This window comes from Pleurodeles waltl, chromosome 5, assembly GCF_031143425.1.
Source record: "Pleurodeles waltl isolate 20211129_DDA chromosome 5, aPleWal1.hap1.20221129, whole genome shotgun sequence".
Taxonomy (NCBI): Eukaryota; Metazoa; Chordata; class Amphibia; order Caudata; family Salamandridae; genus Pleurodeles; species Pleurodeles waltl.
In genome coordinates, this window is record NC_090444.1 from 1,348,370,308 (window position 1) to 1,348,392,010 (window position 21,703).

At 45.5% G+C, this 21,703-nt stretch overlaps 1 protein-coding gene across 2 annotated transcripts in view; it reads left to right on the top strand.

The window, feature by feature from the left end:
* Nucleotides 1-21,703, top strand: part of PGM3 (phosphoglucomutase 3) — a 328,635-nt gene that overhangs the window by 293,843 nt on the left and 13,089 nt on the right. For both annotated transcript variants that reach the window (XM_069235611.1, XM_069235610.1), the window contains one exon: nt 3,826-3,999. In XM_069235611.1, the coding sequence (XP_069091712.1) occupies nt 3,826-3,999 (174 nt within the window). The remainder of the gene's footprint in view (nt 1-3,825; nt 4,000-21,703) is intronic.

Sequence of the window (21,703 nt, forward strand, 5' to 3'; positions counted from 1 at the left end):
GCCAGTGCGCTGACTAACCCCATGGTAGCTTGCTAAGCTTCATGCCACTACTGGCCCATGCCTAATGTCCAGCAGAGGAGGCCTCATCTTTGTCAACTGACCCGTGTTAACTTAGACTCCATTGGTGCCAGCACCTGATCTGATCCAGATATCCATCTCCAATCTGGAACAAACTTCAGTCCGTGCCAGACCTATGTCCCGTTCTAAGGTCTCCAAGGCGCACCCATTAACATTGTAGAATTCAAAGCTTCTCCCTCTGTGCCAGACCCATGTGAAGCTGGAAGCCTGGTTTGGATCAGAGTCTGATGCCATTCAAGAATGTCCCACATGACGAAGACAACAATGAGGAAGCGGATTATTTATTCCCCCTATATTGTTTTTGGCATTGACATGTAAGTAACGGTCATAGCCCGCATAATCGTAACTTGACATTTGTCCGTGTTTTGTTGTTACTGAAAATTACAATAAAAATATTTTTTAAAAAACAAATAAAATGCCCTCTGGGGCAGGGCTGGAAAATCTTGTTGGCCATCCCTGATAAAATTCAAAATGCCTTTGCTCAGACGATCTAGGATGGGCAAGATCCACCCAAATATGCCTTGAGCGCTGGTCTGGACATGACTGATTGTGTCAGATGGGCCATGAGGACCAGTATGATGCTCTAGCGCCAGGCATGGATGCATGCCCTGGGATTCTGTAGTGACATGCATGCATCTCTGATGGCCAAGCCTCTTAATGACTCCAGACTCTTCTGTAAAAAGGCTAATTCTGCACTAGAACCATTCAAGGACAACCAGGCTATGGCACTCTCCTTGAGGCTGACCTCTCCAGATCGTCTGTTCACCCAACAGTACTTGAAGTTCAGTGGATAGTTGCTGGGTCTTGCCTGCCACTAGAAAGCCCTCACAACCTGAACAGCTGTCAGTGCAGCCATTTCACAGCTCTAGAGGACAAAGTGGTGGCAGAGGTCATGTACACCACAAGAGACATCCATCTTTTCCTTACTCCTGGCACACCGCACGTGCAGCAAATGTTGCAGATTGTTCAGAGGGATTACACCTTACCCTTCACATCCTCCCCTTCACATACTGTCTGTTTTTGCTCAGACTTCAGTGAATCTTGCTTGCCATCCTTCTGCAGAGAAGCAAGAAGTCTAATAGCTTTTGAACAAAGGGTCATAGAGAGGGTCTCAGAGGTGGAGCATGGTGAGGAATATTACTCCTACTATTTCTTGGTGACCAGAAAAGTTGGAGAGCTCAGACTGGTTTCATTCCTTTGCCTTCTTAGCACCTTCCTATGGAAATACGAATTGAAAATACTGACGTGGCCTGGGGCCTTTCCACCCTGGTTCCAGGGGATCGGAAGGTGCCCCTGCACTTGAAGGATGCGTACATTCATGTACCCATCCTGCAGTCCTGTAGATGCTACCTTTGGTTTGTGGTGGGATTGGAGCATTTCCATTTTGCCATCATGCCCTTTGGCCTTACTTTTGCCCGTTTGATGTTTGCAAAGGGGATGGTGGTGGTTGCAGCTCACCTTCACAGTCCGGTTATACATGTATTCCTGTACTTCGACTGACTGCTGAAGGTCAGCTCACTGAAGTAAATCTCGGATCACCTCTAGGTGACTTTTTTGCTATCCCTGGGTTTTCCATCAGCGAGCTGATGTCCCACCTGATGCCCAACAAATTCCTTTTCAGATGGGCCTTTGTATGTGGTGTTCAAAGTTTTTCTATACCCGCAACGAGGCTGGGACATTCAGGGTATAACCCCTTTGCTTCCGACTCAATACTGGATTCTGGTGTGAATGGTTCTGAAGCTTTTGGACTTTTGACCTCATGCATGCCACTTGCCCACTGGCACGTGAAAGCCTTGCAGTGAATCGTCCACCTCCAAAGGGTCCGACACTGATATATTTCGAACAGAGTACACATTTCAACGGAGGTAACTCGTCCTCCAGTGGTGGCAAGTGGACACCAACTTATTTAGTATTTGTCAGTTGTCCCTACCCCCACCCAGAACTTACAGTGATGATGAATGCATTATCCCAGAGTTAGGGGTGGCATCTTTAAAAAGTAGAGACCGGGGGACTTAGGTCTGCAGAGGAATGGAAGCTACATGTCCACCTTCTAGAGCTTCCTCTGATCAATAAAGGGAAAACTAGTTCATATCTTGATGGATAACTTGACTGCAATGTGGTGCTGCAACAAGCAGGACGGTGTGGGGTAATGAATCATATGTCAGGAAGCACTGCACCTTTGGAAATGGCTGGACAATTACTGCATACTGGATACTGCATACTCACGCCCGGGAACACTCTTAGGAGTAGCTGTACCTGATATAAATCTTTTTATTCATTAATACTGGAGTTTTAACTAGGAGGCTTCCTGGAGAAGCATTGTGCCTGCAGTTAGGCACAGGTCTCCTGTGTGCCATTCTTCTGCTACCTTATCTTCTTCAAGTTATGGAAAAGATCAAGGAAAACTGGGCTCAGGTCACCATGATAGCTCCGGGTTGGTCCTGCAGAGTGTGGAGCACCTTCAGTTGAGCCTGAGCATTTGCCCTCGGATCCGTCTAACTCTTCAGGAGGACGTGCTGTTGCAGCAACAAGGTGGGTCTTTCATCCAAACCTGCATCTCCATGCATGAATATAAAGCGGAAACTAATAAGTTTCAATTTACAATGTTTAATTTGTGAATGTTAATTTTGCGGTTAGGTGTCCATCTACATACCTAAGTCATTAAATGAAGTTTGTGGCATCTTTACATATCTTCACCAAGCACCAATGACTCGACAGTCACGTCTGCAGAGTCCCTGGTCCTATATAACTTCTTGGTTGAGTCTCCTCCTCAGCTGACCTTAAAGGCCAGCTTATATGGAGAAACAGTGGTAGTCTAAAACCAATCTTTCAAAAGTGAATCTTCCTGTCGGTGTTTCATGGCAAACTGCTTACAACTGCAGACTCTGAATTCTTTGGGCATAGCAGCTGTCCCATAATTTCCACTTGGTTTATATCTTGGGGTCAGACAAAGTTTTGATCATTATGGAGCTATTATTGGGTTCTTTCCTCTTGGGCAATTCAGGATACGGGGTGGGCGTGGGCAGCAGTCCATCTCCTTCTATAGTAAATCTGCTGCCTCTGTAGGCAGACTGTAGAAATGTCCGCCAAATATTTCAAATGTATTTAATAAAGCTCAGCAGTACTATTTATGTAGCGTGTCTCCCTCGTCATACTTTGCATCAGGAAAGCTTTGTCTGGAAATGCAGGAATTTTGCACACCTAAGCGCTTTCAGTGCTCTTATTAAGGTTAGGGTCTGCTGAGCAGAGATGTTGCAGATAAAGATGAGTCCCCACCACACAATTTGCAGCAGTTGAAACAGTTGACTTGTCCTTACACGCTTATGTTTTCTTTTGACTACTCAAGGTACAATCAGGATTTAAAAAGGATCAAATAAGGCAATATGAAAAACCTGTCAGGTTCTACATTTGAACATTAGGTCACCATGCCACACTTCTCAGCCAAATGCCCTCCCACCCCTTTACAACATAACATTTTACTATATGACATATCTAAATAAATATATGCATCACTCAATGCCTCTGTGCCTGGCACAGGCACGTTACATGTTGTTAGTAACATGTCAGTGTTCAGTTACATGTGGTTACTTTTAAAAGGAAGTGAATGTTTGTGTGCTTTACTTGTGTATTTTTTGCACCTGTCAATAGCAATTTTTAAAATGCTGCAGGAAGGCAAGATGGTATTGTTAAATTTGAAGAGAAATGCTAAGCCAAATTTATGATTATTCATGCGATTGATCCTACTAGGTTGCTGACAGAAGAGTAATTGAAACTACAGACGCAGAGAGACGGGCAGTCACACCACCAGGACTACAGGAGAAAATTGATGACCTTGTGAAGCAGTACAAGCTGTCAAGAGCATTTGTTCGTCCATCAGGAACAGAGGATGTGGTTAGAGTCTATGCTGAGGCTGACACACAGGTCAGAGCTTGAACATTTTGTACTAAAAATAAGGTTGTTGTGCTAGTGAGCGGTGGGTCCTTTGTGAATAGTCGCGTTAAAAAAACAAAGTATGTCCGCATGCCATTTTCATATCTGCAAGGTGTTTATTAACAAAAGAAAAATATATCTGTGAATCACAGAGACGGACAACAGAGGTTCCTCTAGCACCCCAAATAAATACAATGTGCACAAGAAGAAACAAGGCTCAAAATTATGGCACTAGAATACTCCAATGCAGATCATGTGACGAAACTGGTGCAGGATTCTAAAGTAATGGAAAGTACAAGAACAGCCTTCAAATAGATACAGAAATGTAAACTTCATGCACGGAAACAAGAAATTACACACCCTAGACAGGCATACCTTGAATGCATGGTTAGCATGAGCAGAGATGGCTGCAGCCATTACAGTTCCACTAAGGCAATGACTTTAAAATTTCACAGTTGCACATAAAGACGACAGGTTTGTTCCTGTTAGTGTTTGTGGCGGAACACACACGTTTAACTACAATAGAAACCTTGTGGTTGATTAGATCTTAGTAGACCTAGAAAATGCAAAAAAGTTTTCCTTTCTTGGCATACTTTTTAAATCGGACCGTCTAAGGTTCCTGTTGTATGTTAACCTATCAATTTGTTCACAGAGTTGCACATTTTCTCTGCTTTCAATGCTTAGAAAATCTAATTTTTATTGAAGACACAGAAGGCACAGAGGCATGGAGTGATATTTAAATGGGGAATTGTAATCCAGTCATTTAGAGAGGTTCGTGGGTTACAACAAATGTTTGTATTTATCTTGGCCCTAGACTGACCCAAGCAAATAGGCACTGCTGCTAGGCAGCAACCAGTGCCACAGGAAAAATGGGTAAGTTTCATTGAGTAGAGAGGAACTTCCCCACCAAAATGAAACTCCAGTTTTAGCAAGTGGACCCTGAATAACAAGGACATGCATGCTGTCATGTCTACCATGAACATAGAGGGTCTGCATACGATGCAGTCCAGCACACAGCTCTCCTACCCTGGATAAAGAAGCTTTCCCTACATATCCCACCTACGAGAATAGGCAAGGAACCCAGTAACGGGATACTTAGAGGACCTTTACTCAGAATAGGTGGTAGGAAATCTGTCCACAACAGTGCCGGTAAACAGACTTGTACCATGGGACTAGAATTCTGCTGCCTCCATTACTATCGGTGATGGCAGTTTGGGGGATACTGTGAAGGGATTAAGAATATTTTTCACTTGTTCAAAAAACACTGGTTGAGTTTCCCACCTTCTACTTCTAGACCATTGGTTAGGGATGGTGATCATGGGGGCATGAGCTGGAAAGACAAAGTAAAAAATGTATTTGAGAATTACTTTTAGCTCATTTATTCCAGGCTTTAAAGAAAGAAGCCTTCGCTTCAGATGTGGTTTTGTATATTCTTCTGCTAGAACATAGGTCCTGCAGGAGTATAGCTCTGAGGTATGTTGGTGTCATTATCACTGAATGACCTTCGCCCCCTTTTTGTTTTTTTTACTTGCAGAAAGCCATTGGGAAGCTTTCCTTAGTGTCACAATGCTTTCCTCAGAGGACTAATTTACTAAATGCTCCCATTGAGGGGATAGTGAGAGAGTTTACCTTTTTTGTTTGAGTTGTGCAAAGTAGCATAATTGAGACCAATGTCTTAAATTGGTGAGGCCAATGTGTGTGATGTCTCAAACCCAACTCTGCTTTTTTTTAGGCTGGCTAGTAATTGTGGTTTTCATGACGTAGAGGGGAATTTATATGTAGTCTGACCAATCCAGTGGTAATGACTTTGCTGCCCAGAGCTTCCCCTGTTGCAGGGGATTAGATCAAGGACTCGACCGTTTGATTAGTGGACGTGGTGCAGAGTTGAATGAGTTAATTATTTAGCAGGATGGTGGGAAGTGTGCAATGGTAGTGCCGTTGTTTTCACACCTTTGTACCTTGAGCTCACACAATTTTATGTCCAAGTAGACTGGATCATTTGGCCATTACTATGTACTGTGTTTTCCTTAACGAACTTTAACCTTTATTATATAACATTAAGTCAACTGAAGTTAGTGCAGACAGATCTGCACTCCACCCCAAGAGTGTGTGTACCACTGCAACACTACCACCTGTTTTTACACTCCAGTTGAAAGAAGTGATGGAGCAAAAAGGAAGTGCATAATAGCTTTTGAGATTTCACTTAGCCTGTATTTTGTCTAGATCCAAAATAATGTGTGATAACAGTATCATCAACCTCTAATCAATTCCGATTGCTGACCTGCAGTTGTGCAGAAACCATTAATCCCGTCAGTGGCCGTGGGAATGGAGTCTAACACGATCTAGATGGCATGGTACTGTTTCATCTTGTTTGCGGGACGAAAGGCATTAACGCATCTCAGAACTGAGGTAATGGCAATGTCCGCACTGACAAGAATCATAGGGTGAGATTGCAAGTAGAAATGAAGAATGTTAGTCTTCTAAATGGTCATGTAGGAAGAGGTTATAACTCAGTTTGTGAGGCCTCAGGGCCACATTGTTTTGCTGAAGGAGAGCTAGCAGTGGGCTATTTTACATAAATATTTTTACATTTTCGGTGTATTGATCTTGGGCTGATCTGTTGGAAATGAGCTACGTGGAGACTTGCTTCAGTTCCTCGAGAATAATGTCTATGTTGCTGGAAACAGGTTGCTAAAAAGGAAACAGATGTCTGAGGACTTAATCTGTTGCTTTGGGAGTTTTTGATCTTCAGGGGGAATAGGCATACGTACCCTTTGTGCCACATGTAAGATGCAGTGGAATGAGTGGGATCCAAACTGATGGACCTTGTGAACGGGGGACAAGTTAGTATTGTCTGCACGTGGTATTTATTATAGTTGTGTGGGATATATGTCTAAAGTCAGTGTAGTTCAAGGGTCTCAGATGTATTGTGTAAAGGAAGAAATGCTACTGCTAGATTTTGTGGAATAGTACAGTCATCGTATATGAGCGGGATATAGAGTTTTATGTTGGTGGCTAAAGTTTTAAGGAGAAAAAGGGATGCTGATGGAGAGGGGGGCTGCAGCAGGGCCACGAGGCACTGAAGCAAATGAGCAATGATGATCAGTAGGTCACCCATTTGTTATTGTAGCTATCGAACCTTTGAAATTGGAGTCATAGTTATAGGTTGTCATTATTTTCCTGTTATCTACATTGGACAAAATGGGGTTGGAGAGATTATTAGCCTCAGGACCCAAAGTTATTCCGAGTTGCATAATGCAACTAGAGTGTCAGATAGCATATCTGTGCTTGAATATCTTAAATGCTTTCTTGGGTTTTAGGATAGCTTATTTAAAAGAGATGCAGATTTTAATTTAGCTTTGGTACACGTGCTGACATGGTGAAATGGGAAGGATAAGGATGGTAGTGGTCTTAGTACTTACATTGTAGTGACCTAAAAACGTGAGAATAATATTGTATAGGATGATTCCAATTATAATGTGTGGACACAAGACACGACTCAGTATATGTATAGTGTAGAATGTTTGCAATTATAATTTATGGACACGACTAGGCATAGTTGAAAGAGCTGAGAAGTTTGAAAAAAAGAAATAAGCAGCTTGTTAATGATATTACAGTAGTGGGATTTTGCAGCAGTCAGGGTAGAGGCCTTGTGAATACGGACTGGACACCTTTGGTAGCAGTGTTTGTAGACAGCACAATAAAAGACACACATTAGTGATTAACATAACGGTTTTAGGAGGCGCTATTAAATTACTAGGTGTATGAAAGAAGCATAACAGAACACTGTAAGAGTAAAAACAATTATGAAAAATTGGCAGAAGTTTGCAAGTGAAAAATAATTTACAAACAAATGTATTGTTAGCAAATAATGACCAGTGTTGCCAGAGAGGAGCTACCCAATACAACCATAAATTGATAAACAACCTTTACGGTAGGGATTGTTTTAGGCCTGACGTACAACAGAACTGTCTGCAAGAGGTGTTTATCACTAGGCCTGTAAAAATGTATATACGGTGAGGTGCATAAGCATATTAGTGAACCATTCCTGAGTTCAGGACTCCCCATCTGCTCCTCCTCTCCAGCCCTGAGGCAAACGTTGATTGTACAACAGATTGGCACCAATCACGCATTCCATTACCTTTTCCTCATTTTTCTCAAAAAAAAAAAAGAACTTGCCCCCTTCAAAGGTCTCCTCCCCCACCCCATGCTGGTGTCCTTTTCCCACAGAAATGCAGGCCATGATGCACTTCCTGATGGCACCTTCATCATCTTTCTGCACCAGCGCCTGAGTTCATAGTGATCGGCTCGTGCCCAACCATACACCGCCGTCGCACCTGTGTTAGGAGGCAACAATGAACTGGCAGCAGAGGCACAACCACGTTTTCAGCATGGCTGTGATAGTGGAATTAACTCCACCTGGGGCCTAACTACCATAGTCTGAAGCATGTGTACCTCAGGTGAACGTTTGTGCAACCTAACAGAAAAAGTATCTCTATCTCCTGTTTTGTTACTAGCATAATCAGACACCGCCAAGAGTCTCCACGATTTTGGCTTCAGAAAAAGTCCACAGTCACCAAGGCACAAAGGTGTGGCTCAGTCACACATGCTGCCTTGGCCTACTGTTATGTAACCCACTTCTTCCGCACCACCCTCCCAGGACTATGTGCACTGGCAGTGAGACTGGGTATGACCTTTGCACTTTCTCCTTCTGAAAAAGGTGGCTAGGTGAAAATCCAGCTAACCATCCAAGGTGAGTTTTTTTTCTATGATGGTTGCCCTTGCTGTGAGCCGACCCAGCAGCCATTATTCCGAAGTTCACTTGCTTCTGAACAAAACCTAAAACTTGGATTCTGTACACCACAGCTGTCTGTAAACTACCTCTGCCTGTAGTTCATAATGCCAAGCCTCTGTGAAGCAGTTTCAGAGAAAACAGAAATGTAATACCTTGATCTAGGGCTCAGGAGACTAGTGCATAAAGGAGATGACTTGGTTAGCAGTTGAATTATGATCTCATTTGTGACCCTGGAACTCCTGTGGTGAATTACAGGAACACGTATGTGGCCCAGTAACAACTGCCTCCCAGCACCCAATGAAAATGCCTCACAATAGATAGGTAATCATTACTTTCCTTCTCAAAGGTATTTTCACTGATGACTTTACAATGACTGGTTTACAAATGTATTAAATTTGCTTGTACCACTGCGCCTTTGGCCAAACTAGACGCAGGGCATGGCCTTTGGCCATTCCCAGTAACTTCTTTCTACAATGTGTCCTTTGCCCATTGCCCCATTCTGTACCACAGACCATTCTCAGCATGGATTTCGACTATACTGAGCTGCCGTGGGCTTCTGTATGCAAGGCCCCATACTTTTGTGATTGTGTATTAATAATAAAGCGCTCTGATTTGACACACTCGATCAGTATGTATCACAGTGGACAATTATTGTAGTTGGAAGTTCGCAGTACCAATTTAGCATTTAGATGTTCCTGACGTTCTTGTAATGGATAGCAATGCTGTATTTCCACTGTTCGGATTGTAGTGTGTAAACATTCAGTTGTTTCGGAGTTTAATATCATTCTTATTTGTCGTCGGAGCACAGCAGTAGCATCACAGATGTCTTCACGTGTTCCTGCAAGGGAGGGCTAACCAGTGACTGATTTGAACAAAGTGCCAAATAAGCATGAGTGATTGAGTTGTGTTTGAGATGTGTAGGCATGGCAAAGCATAGGTTATGGTCGTGGTATCACAGGAATTTAAGATGCTTGGCTGCTTGTCTTTTAAGTTCTGCCTTTCAAAAAATTGGCATTACATGTAAACATGTCTCAGGCCTGACATATCAGCCTGCGTGCAGTGTCAAACTGCCAATTCGACCAGGCAAAATAACCCCTTACTAGCCCTAAAACTCACTTTTATTACTAAAACGTAACACCTAAGGTGTTGGCCCTAAACAGCTATAGGGCAGGGTGCATTGTATTTAAAAAGTTGGACATGTTGCATTGATCGTTCACCGCCGATTAAAAACTGCACCAAATACTTGTACTTCTAGAAGATTTTTTTATTGTAAAGAGCTGCCACTGCCGCATTGTAGCCCAGCTAGCAGGCAGCTCATCCTCCAACTGACATTGAATCTAACCCCAGCGTTCTGCATGTTATCTGTAAAGATTCTAATACATAACCTCATACCGGAACCAAGCACACTACGTGTCATGGACACTACATTTACTTTCCCCCATAAAATAAATAAAACAAGTAGCACTAACAACTAAATTAAACTAATACAAATATTATCAGCAGAAACATACATTACAGCAATGCACATGTTTTTAACATGTTTTAACGGTGAGCATTTCAGTACTAGCATCCTTTACACAAACTGATCATGAACTTCAAGTTGAACCTGTTTACAACTGCCACTCCTGTGAGCCTCGGGAATATTTTTCTTCTGCCCGTTCGTCTCGTCCACCACACTTCCCTAACTTCCAACAGCAGAATCAGAAACAATCGAACTTCCATCCAACATTGTAGGAAGCTGGACTGGTGTGTGGTGGGTACCTAAGATACTTACACCTTATTTCAGGTATCCCCTATTAGTGAAGCGTAGGCAGTGTCTAGAAGCCAGGCTCTCTAGAGGTAGCTGTGGACGAGCAGCCAAGACTTATCTAGGAGACATGCAGAGCTCATGCAATACCACTGTAGTCACTCAGCACTTACATACATGAAAGAAAACAGTGTTGCAAAAATAAAGGTACTTTATTTTAGTGACGCAATACCAAAAGGTACTAGAGAGGTTAACCTTCCAATAGGAGGTAAGTAACACACCAAATATATACACTAGTAAGCAGCAATAGGCATTGAAAGTGATAGAAAACAGTACAAATGCAGTTGGACAATAGTGACCCTAGGGGGAGCCCAAACCATATACCTAAAAATGGAATGTGAACACAGAACCCCCACGAGGTAAGTGGAATGTGTAGAGCGGGGCTGGGGGTACTAGGAAACCCCACAGGTGAGTACCACAGTGCCCTCTAGCGACCAGGAGAAACAGAGAAGTTTGTGGATTTTCCCCAAACCACCCAAAAGGAAGGAAAATAAGAAAATGCAACACCCAGACATGACTGCAAGAAACCAGCAGTGGATTCCTTAAGAGGAAGACCTGTGGTCGAAGGGGACCAAGTCCAGAAGTCACAGAAGAGTCCAGGAGGCGTAGGCGCTACTACCCACCCAGCTGTGGATGTAAGAGTTGGTTGACAGTAATGGGAAGAAGGTCAGCACTGCAGCTCTGGAGTTGGTGAAGAGTTCCTGAGGGATGCAGACGACGTCCCACACTGGAAGAAGAATTGCAGTCGGGCGGTGGTGCCGGAATTCCACCAATAAGCCTTGGCAAAAGCAAATGTTGCGGTTGGCGAAAAGTGGAGCTGCCGGGGACCAACAAGGCCCAGGAGGACTCAACCCAGGAAGGGCAGTCAGAGGGGACCCTCAGCCACACAGAGCCCACAAAAGCAAAGGCAGCACCCACAGTAGTCCCACAGGACAGGGACACAGCTGTCAAGGAAGAGCCTACGCAGCACGACTGAAGAAGGGGCCCATGCCGCAGGAGAACCACGCAGGAAGGAGTGCTAGGGGCTGGAGCTACACGTAGTCTGAAGATCCCTCCGAGGAGATGCAAACAAGCCTTGACAGCTGCAAGAGATGCGGTGCATGGGGGTACTGTCTTCGTAGAAAGGCAAGGGCTTACCTCTACCAAAGTTGGACAACTGGCAGAGAGGACCAAGAGGACTACTCTGGAATACCACTTGTGATGCAGGATCCACACAGTTCAGGGTGAGAGGAGATCCATGCAGCCGGTCGTCATTGCAGTAGGTGCCTGCGGATGCAGGGAATTGACTCCTTCACTCCAAAGGAGATTCCTTCTTTCTTCTCATGTAGGCTGAAGACATGCCATCCTTAGAGGCTGCACAGCCGGGCAAATGGTGCAGAAGTTGGAAGGAGCCGTGGAAACAATGTTGCAAGAAGAATCTTCTTCGTGAATGCAGATTGTCGGTACCTGAAAGGTCCAGTGGCGGTTCCAGTGGCTAGACATCGATGTAAGGTTGCAGAGGAGTCCTGCTGGAATCTTCCAAGCCAAATCTGAGGACCCACCGAAGAGACAGACCCTAAATAGCCCTGAATGGGAGATTGGTCACCTAGCCAGGTGACAACCTATCAGGAGGGGGCTCTGATGTCACCTGCATGGACTAGCCACTCAGATGTTCCCAGAGGTCCCTGCCAACCTTGGATTCAAGATGGCAGAACCCAGGGACCCTCTGGAGGAGCTCTGGACACGACCACTGGGGTGGCGATGGACAGGAGAATGGTCACTCCCCTTTCCATTGTCCAGTTTCGTGCCAGAATATGGCCTCGATGTCCCTGAATCGGTTTAGACGCTTTATCCCCAGGGGTGGCATAATACGTGCTGCAGCTCATGAGGGATCCCCTGGTACCCCAATGGCCTGGGCACCTGTGTACCATATAATAGGGACTTGCATGGGGGTACCAGTATGCCAAATGTGGGGTGAAAATGGTACAAGTTACCAAGTTGGAGGGAGAGAGCATAATCAATGGGGTCTTGGTTAGCAGGATCCCAGTGAACACAGTCAAACACACTGACAAACAGGCAAAAAAGCAGGGGTAACCATGCTAAATAGAGGTTACTTTCCTATAAACATGTTTCCTTGTCTGAACCTAACCATTTTCACCACATTCCACCAATTCACACCATTGACTCTAACCGCATTCCTGCACAACGGTTCACTGTACTTTTCATCATTGAGCCTACCGTAAGCAACTTTCTATAATGAATACCTGTCACAACACAAAATTTTGCATCTCTCACACAATTTTGATTGTCAAAATCTGCCTTTTTTAAAATTGTAACTTTAACCACATTACTCTTTACCTTTGCGTCCCACTCATCCAACTCAACACCAAACTTCACTCACTCACTCATCCAACTAGGGCATACTTTGGTGGCTGATTTCCTGCACCTCAAGATTTCAAGTGGGAAAACTTGGGTTGTGGTTTGCAGACTGGTCCGGTAAAACCATAAAATGTACGTCACTGCATTGACAACAACGCACTTGATGTTGATAGCCCACGGAACACAATGTACTAGCACCTTGTTCATGCGTTCCACTTGACCATTACTTTGGGGATAATAGAGAGACTTTTTAAATGATTGACATCACCAGCTTTAAGAAACCTGTCCCCCTCCTCATTGACAAATTGAACCCCATTATCAGAAATGAGGAACTGAGGACATCCCTCCAGAAGGAAAATGTCTTTAAGAAATTCAATGAGCGCCATGACCATTCGGTTCTGATGCAAATTTTACTGCCCTATTCATGATGTAAGAAGCTAAATAAAGACATCTGATTAAGACTTCTAGCTGCAGATTCCTTACCTAAGAACTTCCTGTCGTCAGCTTGGAATCTGGAACTTTTGCTGAGCAACACCCTTGCATGCGCTGTCGGGTGGCGTCGTTGAAGCAGTCTGTGGCATCACAGTCACCTATAAAGGCATCACCCAGGCACGCGTACCTAAGTTCTTTTCCTTCTGCGCAGGTTAAAACGCAGATCTGGAACTGAGCTACCCTCTGTTTTTTTTGACAGGCCATTTTCTACCTTTTTGTCGAGATTTTTTTCTATCTGTGCGAGGATGACCTCGAGAAAGACTGGATTCAAGCTGTGTGGAGTCTGCCATCATGTATGTCTCTGGTGCTTCAATCGAGACCACGACTTGAAGTTGTGTTCCAACTGCAAGCCTCGCCTCTGAAAGGTTTGAGGGAGCGGTCCCTGAAGCTCATGGCAGACCCGGCAGTGGACTCGGGTGGGCATGACTCCCTGAGGCACTTGGTGAGGAGGCACAAGAGGAAGTCCAAGTGGACTTCGACTTTACCTTGCCTGTCAGCCGACGAGGCACGTCGGGAACGTCACCGTTCCAGGCATGGTTCTGCGGAACAATTGCCAGGGCCGACTCTGAGCCCTCCCCCCCTTTTTAGGAGCCAGATCGTCCCCCACTCAGCTCAAATAGTTGTACGAGGCCAGACGTCTCATATATGAGCAGGCTGGCCCCACCGTCGCGCCTTCAAGCCCTGCGCAGTCTGTAGGAGCCCCATCAGGTTCCACGCCAGCAGCTTCAGTGCCAGTGGGGTCTGTTGGATCCGATTTTGGAACCAGAATGACGCGAAGTCCACACAGTTGGCCTCCTATGGCGTCGCTCCTGACGTCAACGCTTCCAGCAGTACCGGTGCACATTGGTGGCGTGAGCCCCAATTAATAACCGATGAGCCAGAACAGCATCGCATGGCGCCGATTCTGGCACTGACGGCGCCAACAGTTGCCAGATCATCACCTGAGCCTTTCTATAATCAGCCAGGCATTGATGAGGAATGGGAGGAGTCTCAGGATCCTGTGGAGTCTTAATTGAAGCGAATGGACTGGTATGAGGAGTTAGAGGCCAGTGAACAGGACACTTCTCCAGATACTGGCGTGCTCTCACTTCCTATGGTGGCCAAGGAGGAAGGAGCATTGTATGCTGTGGTGGTGCATAGAGCAGCTGAGGTCCTGGACCTAGATCTGCCCTACAGTGCTAGTCAGGACTAACTTCTTGACTGAGGTCCTTCAGCTGGGGATTTTTACATCAGAACCGATGTTACCCTTTAATGAAGCCCTCGTGGATGTCCTGCGTGGGACGTGGTCCAAACCCAGTACAGAGGCTCCTGTAAATAGGACAGTTGCTGCCACCATCGCCCCACTCTGGGTGATCCTAGCTTCCTCACACAACACCCCCCCCCGAGGGCTTAGTGGTCCATGCCTTCACTTCCCGTGGTGCCTTCCTTTCCGCTGCCCCAGATAGGGAATCCAAGAGGCTGGACCAGCTTGGGATGAGGATGTTTTCTTCCTCCAGCCTGGCATTGAGGTCGGTAAACACCTCATGATTATTGGGTCATTTTTTTCTTACTTTATGGGATACGGTGGTGCAGGTGCTGCCTCAGGTTCCGTAGGGCGTGTGGGACATTCTCTCACAAACAGCCAAAGATGGGAGTGATGCAGCCAAGTTTACTATCAGGCGTGGATTGGACACGATTGACTTGCGGGGTAGAGCGATTTGATCGACGGTGGCCCTTCTGCGCCACGCCTGGCTTCCTACATCTGGCTTCTTGGGGTATTGTTCAGGCAAACCTTATGGACATGCCCTTCGATGGGTCCTGCCTATTTGGCAAAAAGGCAGACTCCACGCTGGAGGGCTTTAAGGACTCCCAGACTATGGCTAAGTCTTTGGGCCTCTCGGCGACCCCTTGCCAACAGTCTGTCTTTCGCCCTTTTCAAGGTTTCGGAAGGTGCAGGGTATCACGACACTCATAGACCAGCCACCGTCCTTCGCTAGGCCAACATCTTGCATGGGGATGTGGTTGTGTTGCCTTCAGACACAGAGGGTCTAGCCAGAAGTCGTCCACCACCCAGCTCCACAGTGCCCAAGTTCTCCTAGTGTGATTCTGCAAGACCATACGCATCCAGTTGGAGGGAGGATTCAATTTCATCTCCCTCCTTGGCGGTCAGTAACATCAGACAAATGGGTACTGCAGATCATACAGAAGAGCAATTACCTCCCCTTCTAGTCTGTCCCTCCCCCAATGCCTCTGTCAAAAGAACAGCTGATGGAGGATCATTTAGTTTTAGTCTACGAGAAAGTTAAGGCTCTCTTGGCCCTTAGAGCCATAGAAAGGGTCCGGATATTAGAAGTAGGCTGCAGTTGTTGTTCCCACTACTTTCTGATACCCCCAAAAAACAAGGGCCTGTTCTGGATTTTTGGGACGTCAACCTCTTCCTCAAAAAGGAGACATTCAAAATGCTCACTCTGGCTCAGGTCTTGTCTGCCCTAGCGCAAGGAGACTGGATGGTAGCATTGGACTTGCCGGATGCATATTTCCATATCCCCATCCTGCCTGCCCACAGGTGTTACCTGTGGTTCAAGGTGGGCCACAAGCACTTTCAGTATACCGTGCTCCCCTTCAGACTTACCAGCACCCTTTGGGTGTTCACCAAAGTGATGGCGGTGGTCACAGCTCATCTGCGCAGGTTAGAGGTTTCAGTGTTCCCCCTACCTCGACGACTGGCTGTGGAAGGTTTCTTCACCTCAGTCTGTCTTCACCCACGTTCAGACTACGGCGAACCCCCTGCATTCACTAAGGTTCATTATAAGCTTGCTGAAGTCACAACTGACTCCCTCTCAGACACTCCCTTTCATCAGAGTCATTGTGGACACAGTGCAGTTTCAGGCCTATCCTCCCAAGCAGTGACTCCAGGATATTCAGGTTCTGATTCAGATGTTTTGACCTCTATCCTCGATTTTGATGAGACAGACTCTGAGGTTTCTGGGTCTCACAGCCTCCTGAATCCTGTTAGTAAAACAGATGGCATATGAGGTCTCCTCAGTGGGACCTGAAGTTCCATTGGGAACAATATCAGGAGAATCTCACCAACATGGTTCAGATCTTAGAGGGAACTGCAAAAGATCTGCTGTTGTGGTTAGTGAACCGCGATTGGGTCAGAGGCAGACTCCTCTCCCTTCCCCAACCAAAGTTTACAGTAGTCACAGATGCATCACTTATGGGATGAGGTGGCCATCTGGGAGAGATGACGATCAGAGGCCTCTTGTCTCTGGCAGAATCCGGAATCCATACCAATTTATTGGAGCTCTGGGTGAACTGAATAGCATTGAAGGCATTTCTCAGTGTTGTCCAAGGTAAGATAGTGCAGGTGTTCACAGACAACACCACTGCAATGTGGTACTGCAACAAGCATGGCTGTGTGCAGTTGTGGACTCTTTATCAAGAGGCCTTGCATTTCTGGACTTGGCTGGAACAGCTGGGCATAACCCTAGTGGTTCAACACCTGGCAGGTTCTCTGAATGCCAGGCGAGATGAACTCAGCCGTCGATGCCTAGCGGATCACGAGTGGTGTCTACATTCGGAGGTGGCACAAGGACTGTTTCTGCAGTGGGGAGAGCCTTGGTTAGATCTGTTAGTCTCCGAACAGAACATGCAATGTCAGCAGTATTGCGCGTTGGAGTTTCCAAGACAGTATTCGCTTGGCGATGCTTTTCGTCATGAGTGGAGCTAAGGCCTCCAGTACACCTTTCCGCCCACACCACTTCTGCCAAGTGTTCTCAAGAAGATCAAGAATGACTAGGCGCAAGTAATCCTGGTGGCTCCGGAATGGGCACGAAGAGTCTGGTATCCCGAGCTTCTCAAAAAGAGCATTGATCCTTCAATCAGGCTGCTCCTTCAGGAAGATCTTGTGTCACAGCAGCAATGGAAGGTTCTCCACCCAAACCTGTCGACTCCACGCCTTCATGAATTCTATTGATACTCTTTCTGCTTTTCTCTCTGACATTCTTCTCACTGTCTTATCCCTTGCCCATCAGGGCTCTGCCTTTAAGCACTCTCAAAGGCTATCTTTCTGCCATATCAGCATTCCTTCGGCTGCCTGATCAGCCTTCATTATTCAAATCATCTATTGTACATAGATTTCTCAAAGGGCTTGTACATATGTTTCCCCCTACGCTCTTTGTTATGCTTCAGTGGGACTTAAATCTGTTTTTCACATTTCTTATGTGTGCTCCCTTTAAGCCACTGCATAATTGTCCCCTTTGGCTGCTTACCATCAAGACAGCCTTCTTAGTGGCAATAACATCTGCCGGGAAGGTGAGTGAGGTGCAGGCTCTTTCATCTAAGCCGCCGTAGCTCAACATGTTTCTGGACAAGGTGGTACTCAGAATTCGTGCCTCTTTCCCCCCTAAGGTGGTGACCCTATTTCACCTGGGTCAGAACATCACCCTGTCCATTTTCTCTGCTCCACAGCATCCTTCAAAAGAAGAGGAGCGACTCCACCGACTGGACCCAAAAAGAGCATTGTCGTTCTGCCATGACCTCATAAAAGAGTTCTGAGTGGATGGCCAACCCTTTGTGGGGTACGTGGAAACAAAGAAAAGTTGGGAAGTGTCAAAATGAACCATTTTGTACTGGGTCGTTCTCTGCATTAAGATCTGCTACGCACTGACCAAGCAGCAGCCTCCTGATGGCTTGAGAGACCATTCCACCAGGGGCAAGGCTGCTACCACTGCGCTAGCATAAGGTGTTCCAGTCCTGGATATCTGTCAGGCAGTGACCAGGGCATCCTTGCACACATTCGCAAGACATTACTGCCTGGACAATCAGGTCCGTAGAGACGGGCACTTTGCCCGTTCGGTCCTACAGGACTTTCTAGTGTAAGGAGATCTGTCCACAGCCCACCGCCAGGAGGTTAAGACTTGGGTATCTGTTCTAAGGTAAGGAATCTGCAGCTAGAAGTCTCTATCAGATGAACAAGTTATTTACCTTCTGTAACGCATGATCTGGTAGAGACTATCTAGCTTCAGATTCCTTACACCCACCCATGCCTCCCCGCTCTGCGGACATGTTTGATAGTGTTAGGTATTGTCCCTTTCAGGGCCCTAGTGTTTGCACAGACAAACTGTTAGTTCCTTTCATGGCTCTGCACTTCTGACGTGAAAGTTTGTCGAACAGAAACTGACGTACATGTGCCTGGGTGGTGCCTTTATAGGTGACAGTGACGTCACAGACTGCTCTGACGATGACGACCGCAACACCTTGCAGTTCCGAGTGATGCCACCTGATGGTGCGCACAATGGTTTTGCTCAGCAAAACTTCTGTATTCCAAGCTGACCCCAGGAAATTCTAAGGTAAGGAATCTGCAGCTAGAGTCTCTACCAGATAATGCTTTTACCGAAGGTAAGTAACTTGTTCTTTTGTCTAATATTAAGTATGCAGCACTGTGACAGAGTAAAAACAAATGCTTGCATTAAAAAATATTTTTAGCAGTAGTTTTAAAGGTCTAGACGTGCGCACATAAGCTTTCTGAAAAATCCTCCAAGACAAACATTTTATCAAAGTTTTCCTGCAATTGTAGTTTTGTTACTAAAAGCAACACTAAAGCCAGGCATACATCAGGTTTTTATAACAATGTGAAATTGCATAGACTTTCTAAAAAATAAAAAAATGCACCCAAAACTGGCTTTTTAGTCTATGTTCATTGCTATTGCAATATTGTAATTTTGGGATGAAAACATAAGCTAGATTTAGGACACACTTTTATAAAAAAAAAAAAAAGACATCTGTGCTCAGAGGCTCTCCTAAGCACGTAAGAAACAATCTTTTTTTTCCATGGCAATATGAAGATGAGGGGTTGGCCGGGAGATGCAATGACGACGACTAGGCCACAGTAGTGAGGCCTCAGGGCCACAGTGCAGTCGAGCAAGAGGAGTAGAGCAAGTTCACACATACCAAAGGCAAACCAGCATAAACAGTTTCTAGAGGCATGGGTAACATGCAGTAGTCGTCAACTGCTGGAACATCATAGGTTCTGCACTTCTCCTCCCTGGTAGAGGTTTGCAGCGGGAGGTGACAGGGCACAGTGACAAGACCATGACCAGGGGTTATGGCCTTGGACTGTCTAGCACTAATGGATCAAAACAGTCTGTACATGTGCTATATTTTAGCACAGCCTGAACTATTCCATTTTAAGCCTAAACTAACTCAAGCTAAGGAGATGCTGCACTCATCCTCTGGACATTGAAGGTTCAGCAGCAGACACTTACTCCATTGATCCCTGATGTAAACAAGGCAACAGATCATTAGAACTTAGTCAAGGGTTCAGAAAGGAGACTATCTGGATAGGAGTTGGGGGAGGGGGATACCCCGCTCCTTGGTGCTCCAAGCAGATTTGTTGTTTGGCTGACACCAGTTGTTCTCTGCCTTCCTATAATAGAAACTGCTGGACATTCCGTGAGCCCACTGAAGATCTTTCAAAAGCTGCGCAACTTAGTGTGTTACGTCACCATTGCAGTGGTGATCAGCTTGACAGAAGAGGACGAGATTTCCATTCTATAGACAGTGGCTTTTGGCTGCTACTGTGAGACGATAGGAGGAGTGGGTAGAAGATGCAGAGGAAAGAGCTAGCCACAGAAACCTTGGGATTTTTTTGAATCCCAGAGGGCATATCAGGAGCGTGCCACAAGCAGTTCCTCATACTTAGCCCAGGACGTGGCTGGCTCCAGAAGGCTTCTCTGTCTGCCTCATGGTTAAAAGGGTACAGATGGGCTCTGCGCCAAGCAACATTTGTCTCAATCCCAGGCCTCCATCTCACTCTTACATGCTAAGATCTCTCTACTAGGTGTAATGTAATGTGGTACTCTGCGCTGCCAGCTTTGCTAGAGATATGTTCTATGACTCCATTAAAGAAATGCTTTTTCCTCACTACACCTGCTTAGTCCCGCAGCAGAAAAGATTCTTTTGAGCCATGAAATAAAAGTTGTGAGGTATGCCTTTAGAATACGAACTGCTGTACCCAGCGAAGCTTAAGGTTCACTTAGGAGGGAAATCACACTTTTTGGGACGTCTGAGAACGTGTGCTACTAGGTGAAGAACTATTAGGACCTATCTGGACCTGGTAGACATGTAAACCCCCATCAGCAGTGAGGACCCTCTACCCAAAACACAGACCTGGAGGAGGCAGGTCATTGAGGCGCTGCTGCTATTATGACACACTTTGCATGCATGCTGGAGTGTTGTTTGTTATGATTTGGTGGAACTATGGTAAGAGTAGAGATTCTGTGATTTAGAGAAAGTAGACAGGAAACCAGACACTAAGACTGATCCATGATTTCCCAAGGGCAGCCAGTGTTTAAGATACTGTGCATTTTGATTGATTTGTGATTGTTAGTGATTGAGTCCTATTATATGACTTTTTTGTCTCTCCACTATTCTTTCATTCTGTTCTCTGATGACCGTGATTAGTGGGGAGAGATGGGCTGCCTCCAGCTCTGTTTCTTTACACTCTCCAGAGAAGTTGAAACCAAATATTCATCTGACAGACTGCGGATGAGCCATTCCATGGCAAAGTGATTCGGTGAGATGTGCTTGGTTATTGTCTACTGTTACTTGGGGTGGTTGGGGGCGGGGTGAGTTCTTCAGATTTAGCTTCTACTGTTTTCAGTTGCTGGTTTATACTTTGGGTGATTTATTTCAGGGTGTTTTTTTTCTGAGATGGAATAAAGGGTGAAGCGATTTGAAAGTTGAGTGATTCTTTGGGGTTACATGTTAGCAGTGTGATAGTGCATTCAAGACAGATTTGATAACACTGTGGTTAAGAGTGGGATGGCCGAGCTGATCAGTCATAGTCTCTGCTATAGATGCATTGGCTGACTCATCTTTAACATTGATATTAGATCCTGTAAACTGCAGTTAAACATAAATCCCTACAGGAGGCATATTCATACATTGGTCAATCTCACTAGGATTGCAAACCGAGAACTCCATATTACATAGTTTTTTTTAGCCAAAACATTATCCACTATAGTATCCTGTATTTTAGTCTGCAATGTGCAGATAATTTCTCCATAATTCATAAAAAAACAGTTAACTTTTTTCAAAACACTGATCTGTCTGCCTGGCCTCTTTTCCGCCGTAACATCCTAATGGGGTGGAAGCAAGGGGCTGGTGTGTGTGTGACGTGTAAAGCATCAACCAGCCCTGGCTTTTAGCTAACAGCTGTGAGCTTTTTAAGTCATGCTTGCAAAATCAAGAGCTTCTGG